The sequence below is a fragment of the Pelodiscus sinensis genome, chromosome 23 (genome assembly GCF_052426305.1).
Source record: "Pelodiscus sinensis isolate ZL-2025 chromosome 23, ASM5242630v1, whole genome shotgun sequence".
Lineage (NCBI taxonomy): Eukaryota > Metazoa > Chordata > Testudines > Trionychidae > Pelodiscus > Pelodiscus sinensis.
The window spans coordinates 16364540-16386067 of NC_143074.1; the positions used below are offsets into that span (position 1 = coordinate 16364540).

General features: G+C 52.9%; 1 protein-coding gene across 1 annotated transcript in view; it reads right to left on the reverse strand.

The window, feature by feature from the left end:
* The window catches only part of RALGDS (ral guanine nucleotide dissociation stimulator), a 117857-nt gene extending 102608 nt beyond the window's left edge, over positions 1 to 15249 (reverse strand). The window contains exon 1 of the mRNA XM_006136834.5: positions 14371 to 15249. Coding sequence (XP_006136896.3) covers positions 14371 to 14391 — 21 coding nt within the window. The 5' untranslated portion in view covers positions 14392 to 15249. The remainder of the gene's footprint in view (positions 1 to 14370) is intronic.
* Between the last annotated feature and the right edge of the window lie 6279 nt (positions 15250 to 21528).

Consider the following 21528-nt stretch of genomic DNA (forward strand, 5'->3'; position numbering starts at 1 on the left):
AGCAAGCAGCTGCCTACCTGCCCATTCTACACAGGCTCCACCTGTGCCAGCTCTCCCGCTTGGTGACTGGTCACTGGTACAGCCTGAGTCAGGTAGGAAGGAGTGCACCTAAGGCTTGGTGCCACCTACTGGCAGACTCTTGTAACTGACCTTAAGCTCAGGCCTGGGGCTGAGCATTGATTTCTGTTGCTTAACGACAGGAAAGCTGCATAATCCTATTAACTAAATACCCTTTCAAAGAGCACTGGAATGAGGATGGAGAAAAGGGGGGTTATGTAAATAGTGCCACAGTACAAAGCCCCAGAACATGTGTGTTGGCTTTATCCAAGGCTGGGTGAATTCCCCAAAGCAGAGATACAGCGGGTGTAGCTGCAGGTGAAACTGTCTCTTGTAACCCCCCTCTCCCGAACAGACTGGGTTCTTCTACGGAACACGTGCTTAAGCCCTCAAATCACTGACCCTGATAGGAGAGGCAGCTCTTAGCCCCCCCTTACTTCCCGCTCTGCCAGTGGAATTTATGCTCCCAAGGATTCCAATACAGTTGGTTAAAACATTGTGCAACTAGGTGATAACACAAATCACACTGCTATGAAAGTGTCTGTTTTTCCATGAGATTTAAAGTGCACTGCACCACCCAACACAGAGTAAAATTTCTGGCATCCCATGCATTTAACCACTCACTAGCACTGTTCAGTTCTTCCACATCGTACACCCTGCCACGGAGATTCCATATACCTCTTCAACTGAGTTTATTTACTGATTCACACAGTCCCTGCTGCAGTCCTTGGAGTGCTCTCTGCGTTGCAAATGACAGGAACCTGAATCCAGGCAGTAAGAACCCTGCACAAGGGCTAGTCACTTATATAAAAGTGTGGAGCCTGGGTCCTTAAATATACCGTAAAATAGCTTCACTTCATACAGCCACTTTTCTGAGGTGATAGGAAACCTGGTCAGAGTTTCCCCATGCTGATCTGACAACAGCTAAATGTTTTCCAGAAACGTGGAGATTTCACAGAAAAATCTCAAAAAGGCTGAAAAGGTTCCTCATGATAAAGGTCAAAACATGTTGTGACTTTTAAATGAATGAAGTATTTCTAAATTGCTCATTTTGCGAACAATTCTGGGATTTCAAATTTTCTTGGCCATTTGGGACAAACACGAATTTCCTGCAGGTTTTGCAGCCAGTTCTAGGCACAAGGCAGAGGAGATACAAAAGCCACTGCAGTCACACTAGCAGCTGTACACAGGAGCTTGAGGGACAAGGAGAGAGGGAAAATCCTGTCTCCCAGTGAGCCAACAAGGAAACGTTGCCAGGCAACATCCAATAACTGGGATTGGGCCAAGACACTGGGGCTCATGCCCAACTCTTCTGAAAAGTGCCACCAGAGGAGTTTTAATAATGGCAGGCAATCCAAATGTCAGGCTGATGGCTAATCCCAGCGACTGCATTTCCTACATCACAGCACCCCTGCACACCCCCTACACTTGAGTTATTCACTTACGCTGGGTAATTGCCAGGCCTCAAATTTTCCAGATCGGATTACGAATATGGAGGCTTAAACTAGTCTCTTAGTGCTCCTTGGCAGTGTGAGAGGGATTGGTATTCCAATCATTTCCATTAGCCCTGGGACCAGTGCTCGACGGGCTGAGACACCAGGCACAGTACCTCTGAAGGGCGCTCTTTCCCCCCCATTTGAATCCGCTCTCAGGGATCATGGTTGCATTTATATAACTCAGAGCATGTGGCCTTCACCACCAACAGTGGATAAAGGTAGGGAGCCATGAACTCTTGGGACTCCAAGCTCCGTACTCAGAGGGGGCTGGATTATAACTGATAAAGAGGCAGAGTCCAATGGTTCCAGTTGCTGTCAGGACCACTAGGTTGGAGACCCTCCTCTGGGAGGAGGAAGACAAGAGCCTAAGCGGGAGGAATGGTCTGTCTGGGCAGATATTGAGCTCACTTAGCCTTTGGGATGAAGCATGGCTAGAGGTTAGAGCCCAGGGCTGCAAGTCAGGACAGCTGAGCTCTGCTCCCTGTGGGCCTAAGGCAAGTTGCCACATTGCCTGGAGCCTCAGTTTCCCTGAGGGCAGGATGGAAATGGTGATATTGAAGGGGCCCTGCAAGGTGCTACTGTCATTTAGAAAGCGCTGCTTGCAGAGAAGGGCAGCGCCTTATCATTCATAGGTCTCTTATCACAAGAATCTGGCCTCCCTGAGGGGAATGACCCTGTCTGGGCCCACATGGGGTAGGAGTTGTGACCGCCCTGCCTGTGCTGTGACTGGAATCCAGAGCCACAGAAACTGAGGAATCTCAGAACCCTAGAACTGGATGGGATCTCGAGAGAACATCAAATGCTGTTCTCTGCACGACAACACTGATTGCAACGCAACACAGCTCTCTCCAGCCTCATTATGTCAGTCTCCCAGAGGAACTCCTGCCCCATCACCATGGAAATGTGAGGGCCTGCTGGGACTGTCAACTGCTGCCAAGCAGAACAGGCCCCGTTGTGGCTCACGTGGCACCAGAGAACTTGGCTAGGTAACAGGCTCGGGGTGTTTCCATTTCCTGTGGGCTTGCTAGGCACAGTGCAGCACTTGGAGGCACCTCTGCCATGGAACAGGCCAGCATGAAGAAACACCTTCTCCGTTACTAAGGGCCTTCATGCTGCTTGGGTTTCACCTCACATTATGCTTCCTGGCAGACTGTCCTGCTCTGTCCTTCCCCCTTCCATCCTCTCAGCACCTCACCCTTGGCTATGCCAAGTGCAGCCAGGCTGGGTCAACACATGGCTCAACCAGCGTACTTCAATCTGGCCCTGCAGCACCTTGGCTACTCCAGTCCTCGGATGCACGCCCATCGCATACCCAGCTATTCCAGCCATGGGCTCTGCCTACTCCCCTACGTCTAGACTGCAGCGCTTTTCCAGGATACCTTCAGTATCCCAGAAAAGCAATGCCGCGTTCAAAGAATGTGCCTGCATTTCCCCCAAAAAATTTCAGAAAAGCGGACGTGTTCTTTTGCCATCCCCACGAATCTCATTGTACGAGGAAGAAGGGATGGCTCGAAAGAGCAGATTTTTCTAAAATCTGGCACCACGTAGACACGCCAAATTTTGGAAAAGCCTCTTTGGAAATAAAAGCAGGAAAATATACGCAAAATGCACAATTTGCGTTATCTTTTTCTGACTTTTCTTTGGAGTCTAGATGTAGCACTAGTGTCAAACGACTCTTTCCGGGAGAAGCCAGACAGAGGCCAAGTCCTGTTCACTCAAAACCGTTCTCAGAGCCAGGTCTCCATTACCCACTGCGTCAGAGCGCATCCTCTGGACGGGCTGTTTCCCTCTTTCTCAGGGAAGGAGCCAGAAATCTCGGTGCTGGCCTTTCACTGACTTGAAAGTTCCTTCCCAAATTCCTGTCCCAGTTATTTACACTAGTGAAGTCTCCGGCCAGCACTCCTCACTGCTCCATGGGGAGGATGGAAGCGAAGGTCACCTGGGTTCATGAGCATGGAACATGCTGCAGAGTTCCGCTGCTGTGCTCCCATGGCAGAAAACACACAGCAGGGAGTCTGGCATCAGAAAGCAGCAGCGAGACCAGGAGCACACAACTGGGCAGACCCTGGAGATTTTCAGAGGGGTCCAGCATGATCCCCTTAGGCATAGCGAGACATCCCTAAATGCCCCACCCTTACGTATCCCCAGGTGTGAACCAGGGAGCAAGCCAATCCATTGTCTTTCTGCAGGATGAGTTGGCAGGTTCCCGAGTGTCGGATGTGACCTTTTCACAGTTCGCTTCCCATCTCCAGAAGGGGCAGGGCATTTTTAGCTGGGGCGGGACAGGTTTCAAGGAAGGGGGAGAAAAGGAACTCTAGGAACGGAGATGGCTGTTACGGAGACGCATATGTTGAGGCAGAGGGACAATAATAGTAGCATGTGTCTTGGGGGAGGCTGTGCCTGCAGCCACGGAAGGCTCATGGCACTTTACTTCAAGTCCTGATGCAGAAGAGTGTCTCCTGGGACGTTCCCTCCAGAAGTTTAACCACCACTCTCCCCCATTCCTCCCTTCTTCATCACTTTCTCCCTCTCTTTGCTGAGGGAGCTCAGGAAGGATCAGAGTCCAGGTTGGGAAGAGCATCTCAGAGCTCTGCCACCAATACCCAGACCCTCTCCGAAGCTCTCGAGGCTCCAGGAGTGGGTTGGAGGTCCCTCAAGTACAGGGTCCCATGTGGTATCAGCTTCCAGTCATGGCTAGAAGTGGGGGTGAGGACTAGGGAACAGCCTTGGCTCACCATGCCAGAACCTCCATTTGGCTCTATAATAGACATGGGTCCAGACTGGTTCCAGCATCACCCCTGGGTTCTTTCCCTCATCCCTTTCCGCTTTTATCACAACATCTATGGTGGGGACACTAGCCTGACACCCTTCAGCTCTGAGGCCTAGTCCTTTAAATGCAGGCCCTGCAGCCTAGTCCTTTATGAGATCCCCTCTTCGTCCAGGATCTGGGAGGAACGGGTAGGGGGGCCCGGGCCCTCCCTCTCCACCGGGCCCCAACCCAGGGCTCTATCAGTGGTGGGTGGCTCCCACCACTGGCTCAACGGGGAGTTCTCCCCAAAACACGCCGAGACCGCTGGGGCTTTTCCTGCTCCCCGCCCTGGGTTGCTTCCTACCCCAGCCCCCTGGCCAGCAGCGGTCCCACCCGTATATGTGGGTCTGCCGGCAGTCGCGGCATTGGCAGGCCCAGCGTGGGGTGCCGCAGTGGCTGGTGCAGCGACAGCGTCTAGGGGGGCTGTATGGCACAGCCTGTGTTGCGGCCGAGCTCGGCCCGGGGATGTTAGCGACGTGGTCCACTGGTCCAGCGTCTCTAGCTCTGGCTGCAGCGGCTGTGGCTCGGGTGGTTGGGCAGTGGCTCCTTCTCCTCCAGAGGTCAGTCCCAACTGAGCAGCTCTGCAGCTTTTTATACCTGGGCTACACTGGGAGCATGCCCAGCAGGGCTGCAGGGGAGGGGCATATTCTACCCAATAGGCATGCTCCCCTTCCCCTTGTCTAGTGCGGTGCTGGCAAGCCCCATCACACCATCCCCCCATTAGTTATTTCCCTGCAATGTAGACACATAGGGTACGTCTAGACTACAGGCTTTTGTTGACAGAACTTTTGTCGACAGATACTGTCGACAAAGCTTCTGTCGACAAAGAGCATCTAGACTACATTCAGTTCTGTCGACAAAGCAAGCTGCTTTGTCGACAAAACCCGGTAGTCTAGACACAACCCTAGATGCAATAACACCTTATGTCGACAGAACTCAGCGGTAGTGTAGACGCAGGTATAGTTTTGTCGACAAAAGTCCACTTTTGTCGACAAAACTCTGTGGTCTAGACACACCCTTAGGCACTTTTTCCTAATGTCCAACCTAACTGTCAGGGTGGTTAAACTGGAATAAATTGCCTAGGGAGGTTGTGGAATCTTCAACTCTGGAGATATTTAAAAGTAGGTAATAAGAGTAGGTGAGATAAATGTCTACCAGGGGTGGTCTAGACAGTACTGGGTCCTGCCATGAGGGCAGGGGACTGGACTAGATGACCTCTTGAGGTCCCTTCCAGTCCTAGTATTCTATGATTCTATGAACATAATGAAGGCTGGTCTCTTCCTTGGGACAGACAATTCAACAGAGACCCAAGCCCACCTCACAGCCATCCCACACCCTCTCCCCATGGCAGATGTCTGCCAGCCCTGGGCTCAGAAAGAGAAACGTGGCTCTGAAACCCAACATCCCCTCTCCATCTATGGGTATGTCTACACTACCCTCCTAGTTCGAACTAGGAGGGTAATGTATGCATACCGCACTTGCTAATGAAGCCCGGGATTTGAATTTCCCGGGCTTCATTAGCATAAGCGGGGAGCCGCCATTTTTAAATCCCCGCTGCTTCGAACCCCGTGCAGCGCGGCTACACAGGGCTCGAACTAGGTAGTTCGGATTAGGGTGCCTATTCCGAACTACCGGTACACCTCGTTTCACGAGGAGTAACGGTAGTTCGGAATAGGAACCTAGTCCGAACTACCTAGTTCGAGCCCCATGTAGCCGCGCTGCACGGGGTTCGAAGCAGTGGGGATTTAAAAATGGCGGCTCCCCGCTTATGCTAATGAAGCCCGGGAAATTCAAATCCCGGGCTTCATTAGCAAGTGCGGTATGCATACATTACCCCGCTAGTTCGAACTAGCGGGGTAGTGTAGACATACCCTATCTCAGTTGTGCTGAGAGGAGACCAGCACCAAGGGATGAGCCAGCGAGCATACATCTGTCAGGGGTCTACAACGACCTCCTGAGTGGATGAACTCCTGCTGTCCACACCAGGCCTCCAGGGAGCAGGAGCTCTGCCTTGGAAGCCTGTGACCAATGACAGGCAGTCGCCGGACCGCCCTTGACGTCAGCTCGTGTCTACAAACATTTTCTTTGACGGACGGCCAAAGCATGCGAGGCAGGGACACAAACGGAAGCGGAGAACAGAACATCCGATACAAAGGAGAAAGCCAGTTCGATGGACGTTAGACAGCTGATTCTGCGTCCTGCTGGGACGAATGCACAGTTGTGCCCAGGCTCTTGATAAGCTAAGGAGACCCAGAGAATTTACTCAGCTAGCGGCACAGATCCCCAGGGAATCTGTGATCCCACCACAGACCTGATGGGAATTCATCCTGCAATACTGACTCGGGCTGAGCCAGTCGGACATTCCTAGCCAGGGCTAATCCAGCAACAATCAAATGTCAAGGAGAGATCACAGGGCTCAGAATGACCAGCCCGGCTCTCTCTGCTGTTACTGCTAGGTCATTTGGCATGTGGGGATGCTAGGGGATGGCTCCATGCAAAGAGGATCAGGGTAAATTCTGTGCACTCAGCACATCAGTGGCTGGCTGCTGGTATTTCTTATGGCAGCCTCTGCCGAAAGCCAATAGCAAAAATGCCTTCACAGCTGGGGCCTTGTCCCCCAAACTCTTTAGCTACCTTAGAGCATGTCTGTTTCCTTCCAGGCAGCACAGTCCAGCAGACAGAGCACTGGACTGGGAATCAACACACCAGGATTCCAGTCCCAGCTTTGCCACTGACCTGCTGCATGACCTTAAGCATGTCATGTGACCTCTCTGGGCCTCCACTTCCCTTCCTGTCCCGACCTTTGTCTGGTTCATTTAGACTGAGGCTGTTTGAGGCAGGGACCGTCTCACTATGTGTATGTGAGGTGCCCAGCACAGTGAGCCATGCTCTCAGCTGGGGGACTTTAGTCAATACTTTAGTCAAGACTTTAGTCAATACTGCAATACTAATTAATAATCAATCATCAACCGAGAGCCCTTCTGTCCCATCTCGACTACAATCACTTGAGTTAAGCCATGGGTCCCTAGTGTAGGCTTCCACACACACCTAGGCTTCCACACGCACAAGAGCAGAGCACGTTCTATCACAGTTCGGCTATGGACATTGCTGATGTGAATACTAGCACAAGAGCTTAGACCCAGATAGCAGGGCAAAGGTGTTTCATGCTGCCCTGGCCCCGGCAAGGAGTATGTTTTGTATGGTAAGCTTTGCACCAGACTACCATGAAAATGCACCTGACCCCCAAATCATCTGGGTTTCTCCTGGGCCACGAATCTCAGAATAAGGCACTGGGATACTACAGTCACGAGGGCCTCAGTATCTAGGGCCTTATATGGCCCTTGTTACCATAGTAACAAAGGGCTGCAGTCTGATATTCATGCTCCAGAAGAACCTCAGATGACAGCAGGTGGAGGTGGAAAGTGCATTTTAAATGAGAGACGGCTAGGACAGGGCAGCACCTTGTGTTAGCCCTTTCCTATCACTGGATGTATCCCATTGGCATTAACAAGAGGTTCTGTGCATACCCCCCCAGAGAAGAATAAAACCCACACACATGAGAGAAAGGGCACCTTCTCATCGTGGTACGGTTCTTGATGCAAGACCAGGCTGTTCCCTTGACAATATTCTAGTTCTACTATTTCCTGGGCCAGGGAGGGGGTTTTACAGCTTCTATCTCCAGCCCCCAGACTTGCAGGGATGGGAGTCCCCCCTCCTGGGTCTGTTCTCAACTCCACCATGCCTGAGCCTCTGCACCCTCTCTGTACGATGGGGATAATCATACAGCCCGACCTCACAGGGATGCAAGACCCAAATGCTCGTGAAAGCACTAGGAAGTACATAGAGTGAAGGGGGCAGAGAAGGGCAAAGGATTATTCTGATAGGTTGAAGTGCCCTTGAGGAGAAGAGATGATCCTCTTGTGCTGCTCCTTACATACTGGTTTGCTGTGCTCCACTACATTCCAGCTCCGGCACCAGGCCCCCTCCCCCCCCGGGACCCCTTCTTCATGTGCCAGATGAAGGCTTGGCTTGATTTTTCCTAAGAAAATGGTAGATCAGTCTCAGGGTGGCGGAGCAGCGTGCGGTGCTCACCCATGGAACAGCAGAGTCTCCGCATCACAGCACTCATTACTGAGATCCTGGGAGACAGGATTCAAGTGGAAATAATCCCAACAAAAGGCTGAAGAGAGCCTTGGTTATGGAGGTAACCACCTTAGGCAAGAATATCCTGGATATCTTCCAATGCCAGTCAGTCTGCTCTGCCTTCCTAAATCCTCCGAAGTATGAAGCTTGGGTTCTGGGATGTTCACCCCAGTTGTGCCAGCTGATTTCCAATATGGGTGAATTCGGTACATTCCACATACCCGAGCCCTCCTTGCCGTTTCAGTACGATACGGGCAAAGTTCCCTCTCATGCTTTCCATCCATGTGTGGAATAAATTTTGTTATGTATGCCAAGGCATGTGTGGAAGTGCACCACTGTAGAAACACATGCTGCTGGCTGTGGATCCTCTGGGTGCTCTGCTAATCAGCTGGACAACATTTGAATCTTTCCTAGGTGGCCACACAAGCGCTCAACTTACAGGGTACCCTGGATACAGGGTACCTCTTCACTTCCTGCCCTGAACTAGGGTAGTGTGGCACTTAAAGAGTTGCCAGGGCCCATCCCAGAAGTTGCTACAATTCAGGGCTGGGTGAAGTAACTCGTGGGCATAGTTTATTAAAATCCAGTAGTCTTTCAGTCAGAAAGGTAATTTGGGCGTGACCCAAAATCCAACAAAGTCAATGGAAAGATTCTCACCAAGATGAGTGGGCTTTTGATCAGACCCTCCATAAATAATACCTAGGGGCTATATAGTGCTTTTAATTATGGACACTCAAAGCCCTTTACAAAGGAAGGTCAGATTCATTTTCTCTGTTTTACAGATGAGGAAACTGAGGCACAGAGCCCATGACTTCCCTGAGGTCACACGGCCGGCCAGTGGCAGGACTAAGAATGGAACCCAAATTTCCTAGCTAAGGGTGCATGGGACAGACACTGCCTTCTTTAATAAATAAAGCTTTGTAGTTATTATCATCACCGTCAATGGCAAAGTAAACCATGTCCTCAGGCAGCAAGACCTTTCCCTTTGAGATGCAAAGATCATTCACCCCGAACCCTCCACCATGGGGAAGTCCAGGTCCCTGTGCAGCCTGAGGCTACTCCCCAAGTGTGATGAGAGCCACCGGGACTCCACCTCCTCCCTCACATTTCCCGGTGGACTCATGAGAGGTGACCAGTTGATATAAAGCAACAGTGCCACCTGCTGGACAGTCATGCTCTGCAGGTTCAGCAGGTCGTAGGTTTCCTGGGCCGTACCTAAGCGCAGGGCAGTGCACAGCTCAGGTTACCTACTGGTTGTTGGATGGACCCGACCGAATTCCTGTATCCAGTGTGGGGTATTGCACTGCCCAGCCCCTCCCTCCTTGGTGGTTCCATTCCTGTCCTGAGAAAGTTCACCTGGACTAGAACAGCCACCAGTAATGTCACAGACAAAGGGTTGTATGAGAGTTTACAATGGGGCTCGATGCCCAGAGATAAACCCCTAGCTGTGAGTTAAGGTCCAACCAAACCTCACAGGGCTCTGGCCCACCTCTAGTGATCACTTCCAGTGTGCAATCAATCAAGATAGGGGAGAACTGTAGTAGGAACTGTAATACTGCACACAGAGGAGTCCTCTGCCCTCCAACACACCCACAAGTCAAGTGTGTTCGCCATGGTGGAGTGTGTTCCCAATGGAGGCCATGTTCAAAAGATCCCACCTGTGGGCCACATGTTGAGCCTCATGTAAACTCAAACTGCACCGCGGGCCACAAATGAACGGGCCGTGGGCCACACACAGCCCATGGGCCACATGTTGAGTAGCCCTGATCTAGATCATCCCTGACAGAGGTCTGTCTAACCTGCTCTTAAATATCTCCATTAATGGTGATTCCACCACACCCAGTGCTTAACCACCCTGACAGTTAGGAAGTTTTTCCTAATGTCCAATCTAAACCTCCCTTGCTGCAATTTAAGCCCATTGCTTCTTGTCCAGTCATCGGAGGTCAAGAAGAACAATTTTTTCTCTCTCCTTTTTGTAACACCCTTTCAGATACTTGAAATTCCCTCTCAGTCTTCTCTTTTCTAAACCAATCAAACCCAATTCCTTCAGCCTTCTCTCATAGCTCATGTTTTCTAGACCATTAATAATTTTTGTTGCTTTTCCCTCTCCAATTTCTCCACATCTTTCTTGAAATGTGGTGCCCAGAACTGGACACAACACTCCAACCGAGGCCTAATCAGCAAAGCGGAAGAATGACTTTTTGTGTCTTGCATACAACAATTGAGGTGGGGGTTTGCTGCTGGAAAGCCCTTTGGGAGTCCGGCTCTCCTTCCCCAGTGTTGCAGGCAGTAGTCTCCTATGGCACTAGCTCCCTGGGAGAACGAACCCCCCCCAATTCTTCTAACTTTTTATTGGTGTTGATTTTTCAACAATGATTCAACGAATGTCACCCTCAAGCCTGATTACCCTGCCTGGGGGGGAGGCATCACACTGAGCAGTCAGCTCCCTCCCTGCTCCATTTATCTGCTCCATGGGCTGGCACTGGGGAGGCAGGTGGACACACCGGCTGATACGCCAATGCCTGCAGGTCCCGGGGAGCCTCACGATGCAGCATTACCTCTTACCACGGCACCTCTCGCACCTTGGGGCACAACTGTGGCTCCCAGCCACGGCAGGACCTCCAGAGCAGCTGCATTTGTTGTCATGAGAAAGCCACTGGCCAGGAACCCCACGTAGCATTTGGGAGGTGCCCTTTCACCTCCACCATCCTTGCAGAGATTCTGGCCCATCTCACTTCCTTCCTGGGCACATCCATCCACCCCAGAGACAAGCCAGAGACAAGCAGCACAAACGACAGTGGTTGGCCCACACGTGGGAGCTGGTGAGCCTGTCCTTCACTCAGCCCAGCAGCAGCAGGACAAGGCAGTATGAGGCAAGTCCCATGCAGCAACAGCCTCGTACAATGGTGCTTGTAGCCAGCCCAGTGTGGAGAGAGAAGCAAACACCCCTGGGACAGTCTCTGTCAAAACAAGGAAACAATCCCCCTTTCCCATCAACATCCTGCAGATGAACCGTACCTCCCAGCCCTGCCTCCTGCCTCACTGGCAAAGGGGAGCTGCCTCCCCCTCCACCCCAGCCCAGCAAAGCTGGTGGAGGAGGCCCATAAGCTGCTCTTTTTGGTAATGATTAAACCCAAAGTCCTCTGCCATTTCTGCTCATTATGGATCCCGTGCTATTGACTCTGTGTGAGTGTCAGCGTGTCACCCTGCCGCTCTGGCGGCTCCAGTGTACATGCCGGGGGAAATATTCTTTCTCTCCAAATTGCCCCTGAACTTTCAACTGAACATGCTGGTTATCTGCCCTCCCACTCTCCCCACTCTGGCCAGCTCCTCTCTTTTTCCTGCCCTAGGCTGGTGTATGTAGGGGACCGGTTATTGACTCGTGTTCCACGAGTGAGTTTGAAGCAGTGGCCAGTGAAATGATTCCTCTGCCACCACAATGTAGACAGCTGGTTGGCATCCTCCGGAAGGATATTTGCTATAGCAACGTATTGGAAACTAGGGATATAAAATCCCGTTTAATTGGCTAACCAGTTAAACATATTGTCCAACCTGTTAAACATATTAAAGGGGACGAGCGGGGGGCCACTCCAGCCCATCTGGAGCTGCACCCCTGCCCGCCGGTGGGCTGGAACCACTCACTGTAGGCAAAGGCTGCTCCAGCCTGGTCAGAGCAGCCTCTGCCTGCTAGCTGCACTGGAGCAGCCCCTGTCCATGGTAGACCCTCCTGCGGGGCTGAAGCAGCCCTCTGCCTGCTCTAGCCCCACTGTTGGGGGTTAGGCTTAGCCGTTAACTGGTTAAACCTTCACATCCCTATTGGAAACCTGGCCTGAAGTCTACAGGCAATGCAGCTTTCTCCAGGATTCCACTGCCAGGCTGGGAAAATTGCTTCCCACCAGCCTCCACGGCCCCAAGAGGACCTACAGCCCAGCACAAGGGGAAAGAGCATAGCAGAAATATTTCGCATGACAGAAAGAAACACAAACCCAAAGCCACTGGGAAAACTAGCCTTGGAAAACCCCGAAGAGGCTCCCATGTCCCCTGATCTGCACTCATGTTTGGAAATAGGGGTTCCAAATACACCAGCTGAGCCAGTCTGTGAAGGACTCATGGTGCCCCTCATCCCAGGACTTCATGCCAGCTGGACTCCTTTGCGTATCCACTACCAGCTTTATCTGGTACCAAAGTCCAAGCCCCTACAGACCAGGAGGAGCTCTGGAGAGGAGAGTCATTCCAGGCCTGGCTCCCCTCTCTGCTAAAGTTGTGGTCAGCGCCAAAGAAAAGGCATTGAAGGAGCAGGACGCCAGCCCCGCTCGCCAGCCCTCAGAGATCACTGTGTTAGCAGCAGCACGTCCTGTTTTGAATCTGCCAATCACTCCCTTCTCCACAAAGCCCAGACAATTCCTCCAACAGAGAGGCAGGGATCTCCCTACAGCCCACCTCTTGTCTCCTGCTCTCGGTGCTGGATTTAGTGCCGATGTCACTCGCTGGACTGATCTATGCACAGGCCTGGGATTTAGAGGAGCAGCATCGATGTAAAAATTCATACCACGGGCCCTCCTCCTGCGCATGCTACAGACCTAGAGTCTAGAGACCCCCTGCAGCGCTGCAAGGCTAACCACACGGAGAGTGGCATGTGCCAGGTGTGCTTCCACACTGAGGGCCAGATTCTCTTCTCATTGACAGAGGGGCAAATCCAGGGGGAATTCCACTGAGGTCAGCGATGTTTCACCAGCCTAGGAAAATAGACCATCAGGCCCCTCAGTCTCTGGGATTCGGGGGGAAGCTCAGCATTGGGCCCTAGGAATAAACATGCCTCTCTCTGAACACTCAAGTTCTTAGGGGTTAGCTGATGGGTGAAGGGTGGGAGGGAGAGGGAGGGGCCAGTCAAGGATTTCCACCAATCCAAGGCCCACTCTTCAAATTTTCCCAACTGCAACCCATTCTCAGAAATAGCACCAGAGGGTTTGAACCCCTGTGATTGGATTGCCTGGGACTCACTTAAACTTGAGCCAGCCCCCCCCCCCCCAGGAGGGTGCGAAGAGTTTGGGGCATAAGGGCTGCACAAGGGGGCCTGACACCTTCAAATGTCTTGCAGGTCTAGTCATTTCCTGACTGGCTCCAAGCCCTGTACATGGGGAAGCAAAGACTCACCGTTCAGGCACTGTCACTGCGCACCAGTCCCTCAGACAGAACAGCAGTGGCCGAAGCGTCTCATTCACGAAGCACGTGAACCCTGAGACTCTGCATCCTTCCCCTTGCAGTGACCAGCCTCCATCCACGTGTGCAGCCGCCTTCGGTCATTTACACAGAGTCCCAGGACTCTGACTAAGAAGCTCCCTGGGGTTACTTCTCCTTTTCTAACAGGCCTGCCATGGTCTGGTTCCCTATGGCTGCTGTGTGTCCCCATGTATCCAGCCATTCATAGCATGCCAGCCCCTGTGCCCGTGCACACAGTAGCCTGGGGCCAGCTGACAGCAATGGCCCTGGAGCTGTCAGGAAAGGTTCACCAAGCCCTGTCGCTGTCTAGTCTGGCTCCTATCCTGCACACATCTCTAGAGGCAATACAATTAGTGCACAGGCCTTTGGAAATAAGCACAAGCCACCTCATTAATGCATAAGAACAGATCATTCCAGGCAGTGAAGGGGATCCCCTGCTCCGTCCTATGGCTGCTAATTAACACAGGTGATTACTGACCCTGAGCATCCCAGAGCAGCAGCAGAATGGGGGAGACCTGCCCCTTGCAGCTCCCCAGCAGCGGGGCCAGGAGTGATGCCTGGGATGGTGACACTAAGTATTGCGGCCACATCCCGCTGGGCCCACTCCCCTGGCAGCGCGGCGGAAACCCATCCCGCGAAGCTCACCTGCGTGTCGATCATCATCATCTCCCGCTCATCGCCTCGGTGGGGTCCTCACGGAGAAAGGGGGCCGGAGGGCTGGCTCCCACCAGCTCAGCTGGTCACTGGAGGATTCTGATAGAGGGTGGCCTGGCTAGGAGGGGTGAAGGGACGCCGGTCCTTAGCCCCCATCCCAAGCCCTGCGGGGTCACTGCCTGCCTGGCTGCCTTCTTCAGGCGCTGCAAGGGTGGGATCCCCGAGGAAGATCCCTTGTCAGGGCTGAGAAGATCAAGGCGTTGCCAGGCTAGGAGAGGCAGGTGAGAGGCCGCATCCTGGACACGGGGCTGCCGTGGTCACATTGCAAATCCAAATCACATCCCCCAGCAGCAGGATCCTGGGCGCAGAACGCCGGGAGGAATCTCCAGGAGATGCATTTCCTCGGGAAGGGGGGGGGGGTGTCTGTCAGTTTCCCATTGTCCTGCAAACAGCCCCACGGAGCAGCAGCTTTGCACCTTCAGGAAAGCGCCCAGTGCCTCTCCTGCGAGGGAATCCAGCGGGTGGGATCCGAGAGCTCGGCCCCGGGCGGGGGAGGCGAGCTCGCTTTCCAACACACGCACGTTGCAAGGCGGCAGATTGCAAAGCCAACAAGCCTGGGCTGCAACAATTTGCACAGGGAGCGTGAGCGCGTGTGTGCAAAGGCGGGTGGAAGGGGAGGGAATGAATCAGGCACCAGGCGTTTAAAGGGAGCTCCAGAAGAAAGCCTGCTTCCCCGGGTCTCTCTTCGCTGGAGCCCTCTGCAGGGCAGAGAAACTTCCCTTCAGCCAGGAGAGCGGCGGCGGCAGCAGCAGCAGCAGCAACAACCACAAACCGTTGCAAATGAAGCCGCCAGGAATCCAGTCGGGTGCCCCTCTCTCCAGCTGGCGTGTGGCTCAGGGAAAGGCAGGGTTGTTGGTTTGTTTTCTTCCAGATCCGCCTTTCCTCTTGGAGCTGTGATCCCACCTAGGGAAAACGAGGAGACAGAAGAGTTCCCAAGAGGTTACAGGAGGGATGGTGTCAGTGCTCCTAATTGAAAAGCACCCCCTAATGATCCTGTAGGGTTTTGTCTTCCAGACGCCTAAGCTTTGCCTGCACGGAGCAAATGAGTTGGTAGTAATTGTGCTAAGCACAGGACATTAATGAGCCCCCGGTCAAGCACTATGGAGCACAGACAAAGACAGCAGAGTTCAAAACCATGTTAGCAGGTCACCAGTGATCCTAGTTCAGTCACTTCCAGACCCACAATCACATATGCTGTCAGTCAGGGTCACTCAGAGGCAACCACACACACACAGTCATTCAGCTCGCTGATACACACAGACACAACCACACTCAGTTGCACTCAGAACCTATCACTCAGAAACACCATACACCCAGGCAGGTGCACCATCTCACACAGACACCGTCACTAGCAGACACCCAGATGTCATTCAGGCGCTTAGTACATTTCCCATTGCCCTGTGCCCCAAGGTGGGTGTTTTGCACACCAGCAGAAATGTGATGAGTGTATTATGACGCCATGGTGTCCCTGGGTGTCTCTGTCACTGCTCTATCAGTGAAAGCAGGAAGGGGCTGCTTATTGCCAGAGGCCACACGTGTGGGGTTGCACTGGCGTGGCAGAGAGAGGGCACTGCCTTGGATTCAGCGGCTGTCATCCTAGCACCACCCTGTAAAATGGCTCTCCCTTCCAACCACTTGTGCCCAGCACAAAGTGCTCAAGTGGCACAAGGGTGAAAGCAAAGCCCCTCGATGTCTCTTGTGTTCGCACATACGTCTACTCACGGTGCCACGCACAGAACCGGGATCAGGCTGTGCAGCAGAATCTGTGGTCGCCTCAGCTCCCCTGACCAGTTCCCTCCCCCAGGCTGCCTCAGGAGGGCCTGCTCCTCTCAGTCGAGGGACTGATAAGCTACAACAGATGCTGCTCTTCCATTAGCTCCATCTGGGGCTCCGCTGAGTCATCCAGATCCACAAAGGCAGGCTCCAACTGGGGCTGATGAGGTAGGCTCCCTCGAGGGGCTGAGCGTGCTGGTGTGACATCTGTAGTGACACATTAGGTCCCTCTTCAAAGCATGGGCCAGACCCAGGGATTGGCCCTGAATCAAACTGGCTGGTGAGGGAGGTTAGCCCAGGGCTGCCACACCTCAGGACAGGGCCTGGATTGTATGTGACCTGATTTCCCTGTCTGGGCTGGAGCAAAACACTGACTCCAAGGAGCCGGCATTGCCACGCAGCCGCCCGTGGTGCCCCCTGTCTCTTGCCAGACATGCCACTCCTCCCTCCGGTGACAATCCCCTCCTCTGCCCTGCTCTCACATCCACCAGGCAGCCTGACACCCGTAGGGAGGCGAAACGGACCAAGACCTCAGCAGCAGACGGAAAACCTCTCAGGAGGCCAACATGAAGGGGCACATGGGCTCACACAACAGAGGGATATTTTGGGGGTATCTCCAGGGATGGGAGCTATCCAACCGAGCAGGGTGGGCCCTCTGGGATCCCCGTTTTCTTCCTTTACCACCTGCAACCGCGGTCTCCGAACAGTCAGTGAGTTGGTTTCCTCCAGAGATGGACCAGCATGTCCTCCCCTAGGGGACAAGCAGGGCTAACTCTACCTTGTGGGGGGCCCTGTATGTGGGATGACTCCAAGGGCCTTCTGATTCCTCCGCTGTTTGTGACCAGCCCCCCACCATTCCCTAGATGCCTCATCTGAGCCCAGACACCACTGCCTCCTTCACCAAGCTCCTGGGAGCTCCGCGCCAAACCAGCCACCAGAAGTGGGGCCCCTGCACCAGGCTCAGCCAGGAGAGGGGAGACCTTTCGCTGCAACTCCTATGAGGGGAGGGAAGGGCGGTGGGAGGGAGGAGAAGCCTCCTGAGATGACTAAAGCCAGCCCCATCCCAGCAGGACCCACCTAATTAGCCAAGCGAGCCCCATCCCCCAGCGCCATGTGGTATCGTGACTGTGGAGCCGCTGCACAAATGACATCCACCCCCAGCCGTTTCATCTCTAGTCGCGCTGACACCTGAAATGGAAGCGCCGAGGGAACCAAGGAGGAAAAAGCTGCTGGAAATCTCCCCGCACGATCAATTTGCTGGAGTGCCGGGCCTTTTGATAGTGAAGAGGGCTGAGCAGAACAGGGTTTCCATGGAAACGGCGAGGCTGCTGTTTAAAGGAGACTTGTCATTCCAATGTATGAGGGTGGTGACAATGTGTCATTTCAGAGTGATGCCGGAGCGGGGAGAGGAGGCCGCCCACACTCACAGGCAGCGCGTGGGACCCGTCGGGTTCCTGGGCAATAGGACTGCAGGGGGGTTCCTCAGGGCCGTTTGCAGCAGTAACAATTAGGTCTCAGGTACTAAGTTCTGTGGTAATGCGGATGGTGGCAGCCTAGCAGCCTGGAGTCTGAGTCTCCTGAAAACCTCTTGGGTCGAGAGGTTACCCTCCATCTCTGGCTCCCATCTGCAGCCTGCGGTGGCCTCCTGTCTGCTAGTATTGAACGGAGAACCTCCCCTGATCACAGGGCTGCCGACTCTCTTAATTGCTGAAAACCGACCACCTTTGCTCCACTCCCTGCCCCTCTTCTGCTGAGGCCCCCCGCCTTGCTCCCTCCTACTTCCCTCCCCCGTCGCTCACTCTCCACACCCCACCCTGCCCGCTCACTCCTCCCTCTCTTGGGACTCGCTGCCTGCAGAGCCAAGCTGCGAGGAGCTGACATGGTGCCGGTCCGCCTGTGCAAATGGGGCATACAGTAGGGGGTGGTCCTCAAAAAAAAGGGCCAGTGCAGAGAGGGGCTAGGCTGGGCAATCGGGGCAGAAAGGGGAGTGGTCTGGATCCCCGCTCCAGGCAACAGCACCTGCCTCTTGGAGCCCAGTCCAGAAGCCAGCCACCATTCTTGGCAGGCATCAGCAGCTGAGCCGAGATCAGCCTGTCCATGTGGCTGCAGCAGCTCTTCCTGCCCCCTAGTGGCAGAGGTCAGTTACTATGGCCAGCAGGAATTTTAGCGACCGGTCTACTCAGCTGTGCTGACCAGACACGGCCAGGTTCCCTTTTCAACCGGACGTTCCAGTAGAAAACCAGACACCTGGCAACCCTGCGAGACCACGTCACAGCTTTGAGAATGGCTGCACTAGGCCTCAGACAAGCACGTGAGCGCGCATGTCTAGAGACAGTATTGTTAGAGCACTCAAAGGAAGGGCCAGAGGAGAATCTGTGGTGTGCTGATATACATTATCAGGTCTGAATGATCATTTTCAGCAGGCACTCGAGACTGTCTGTTGACAGGCATGGTCTCACAGCCCGAGCAGGAACTCCTGCCTTTTAAATCCAGCAGGATCCTTCACTTCCTAGCTTCAGTCCTCCAGAGGAACAAGGGGAATGATAACCCTGAGCTCACTGAGATGCTGCAAGGGTCACCGGGTTCATGTCTGTACATACAAAGCTCTCGCATTGTTACGATTCCACTTGACACTGCTGAGATCACTCTCTTCTCCAGGCTGGAGTTCTGGTTTTATGCCTCTCACTAGGACTTGGCTCCATTCCTACCCAGAACTCACACTGCTGCCTACAGATACGACTAGATCTCCTAGGCTGTGTCTACACTGGCCACATAACCCGTAATAGCTATGGAAATGAGAGAAGTCAGAATAGGGAAATGCGCGGGGGATTTAAAGTAGGAATAAGAGATCCTCCGGAATAGGGCTTTATTCCGGAGGATCGCGCCAGTCTGGACGCTCTTTTCCGGCTTTTCCCCAAGCCGGAAAAAAAGCGGCGGCCATGTTTATTTAAATCCCGCGGGGGATATTTAAATCCCCCGCGCATTTCCCTATTCTGACGTCTCTCATTTCCATAGCTATTACGGGTTATGTGGCCAGTGTAGACACAGCCCTAGTGTATCACTGACAGGTGGAACTGAACCTTTGGAGTTTAGTGCATGAGCCTCTACTATTTGAGCTAAAAGCCAGCTGGCTCTCAGCTAATGCCATAGAACAGTGTTTTTCATCTCCAGGGGCTCTGCGAGGTTGACAAACTGGAAACATCAATAGGTACAACACATATAATCAGTGGACTGCTGGGGCACCGCATAAGTACCACACATACAATCAGTGGACCACTGGGGCTCCACATAAATTTTTACGCATGTAAAGGGCTCCAGAGCCCAAAAAGTTTGAGAACCGCTGTCATAGAATGATCTCTTTCTTTCTCGCTGTCAGTGGTGTAAGTGCCACTACATGGGATGGTGAACTAAGCTCAGTAGGTGTGTAGGTTACACTAGCTCTGTCTGTTCCACACTCAGCACTAGAAGGGTGGCTGCTTGGCTAAAGCAGAATTCCTTCAACTGAGACGCTAAGGCATCTGAAATTCACTCTTGGCAGCTGGTGCTATGTAGCAATGGAAGCTGGAACTAACTTTTCAAAACCAGTCGGGAGGTTATCCCTGGTTTCCTGACTTATAAAATAAGCCTTAGCATTTATACAAGTGTTACAAACCTTAATTTATCTTCCCAACACCCTCGTGAGATAGGGATGGATTATCCCCATTTTATAGGTGGGAAAATGGAGGCAGAAAGATACTGTGAGTTGGCCAAGGCCACAGGCAACTCAGCTGCACAGCAGGGAGTGGATTTCAAGTTTAGCCCTCCATACCACACTCTCTTTTGAAGTCTCCTTTGCCTTCAACAGAATGTAGGCATCCTGGCTCTGTGTGAACAAAACAGAAACTCACCAAAGTTGTTCTCACTTACTCTAATTGGCACTAGGGATCACTATAGAGCAATTCTCTACTTATAGTAACAGGGCCACAGATGCACAGTGGAGAAAATACATGGTTGAAAGAATTTGGACCTTGAAGGTAAAATTTGCTCATGGCAAAACATTCCTACAAAAGCTTGGAATAAAATCCTCAAAAAAGGCTTACTGGCATTCATTTAACTCTTGCTAAATCAGTTCAATGTAGAGAAAGAAAAAGTTAAGTTTCCTGGTTTAAAGCTGACTGGGTGTTGCACAGGGGTGAAAAGAACTTAAATTTCTTATAGGTACTATCCTAACGCAACCCAGGTTTCTGCCAGCTCTTTAAATAGCTGCCTGCTGGCTTTTGCTGGAGCTCAGACAGCTCTTGCCAGAGCTGCGTATCAGGGTGCACCCCCTTACTTTCACCTCTGGTTTGGCGTTCAGATAGCCTTCAACTCCTTCTGCTTGAAACCCTCTCGGGGAATCTGTAGATAAGTCTGGAAAAGGTTAACTAAAGTATCTATAGACGGGAGGTAATGGGGGAGGAAGCTTTAAAAAAATCACACGCCCAGTACACTCAGCCACCACAGTTCTCCCAATGGCTTTGTGATGTACAGCTCTGATGGCAGGTTGGGGGTCTGAGTGTGAATGGAAGGCACACACTGATGTGAAGCACGTTCCCCCTATATTCCTGCCTCTGATTCCTGATCCCTCCCCACCCTTCCCATCGCAGCCATTGTCACTCCTCGAGAGAAAGGGGATGGGGCATGTCACTGTTGTTCTTGGCATGAGTCGCCTCTGCAGATCTCCAAACAGCTGTGGCCACCCTCAGGTGCAGCGCTCCTACAGCAGGGCTCTGCAGGAGCCGTGCTGTGAAGCAGAGCCAGGGTGTGTGGGGAGGAAACCTACCAATGCAGGCTATTGTACGAGAGCTGCCCCTCTCCCTCCCCAGCCTCATTGCCCACTAGTGGAGAAATTCCACCAGCCCACCTTGCACGTGCTAGGCTCTGTCTGTACCTAGGGCGAGGGACACTCCCTGCCTTGACAAGCTCACAATCAAACCCAGCACTGGGCAACCTAAGTCAGTGGATGGGCTGCATGATTGGTCCTCCTTCATCGCAGCGGGCCGCAAGATTGCTGTAACCATGACGGCCTCCCAGAATAGTTTTGCTAATTGTGCTTGCATGCCTGGCATTTGTGGAGGGTGCCCATTGAACCGTAGCAGTGCTGTGATTGGATGCAGGCGCACCCAACTCTCACAATCAGCCCTCACCTCACTTCACGGGTCCTTGCTTTACGGGTGTGTCACTTTAGGAAGGAAAAAAACTAGAGAGAGAAACCAGAGGAATCTGGCAACCCTGTGCACGGGCAACGGTAAACGAACCATCTCACGGGTCTCGCATAGAACCCTGATGGGCTGCAGG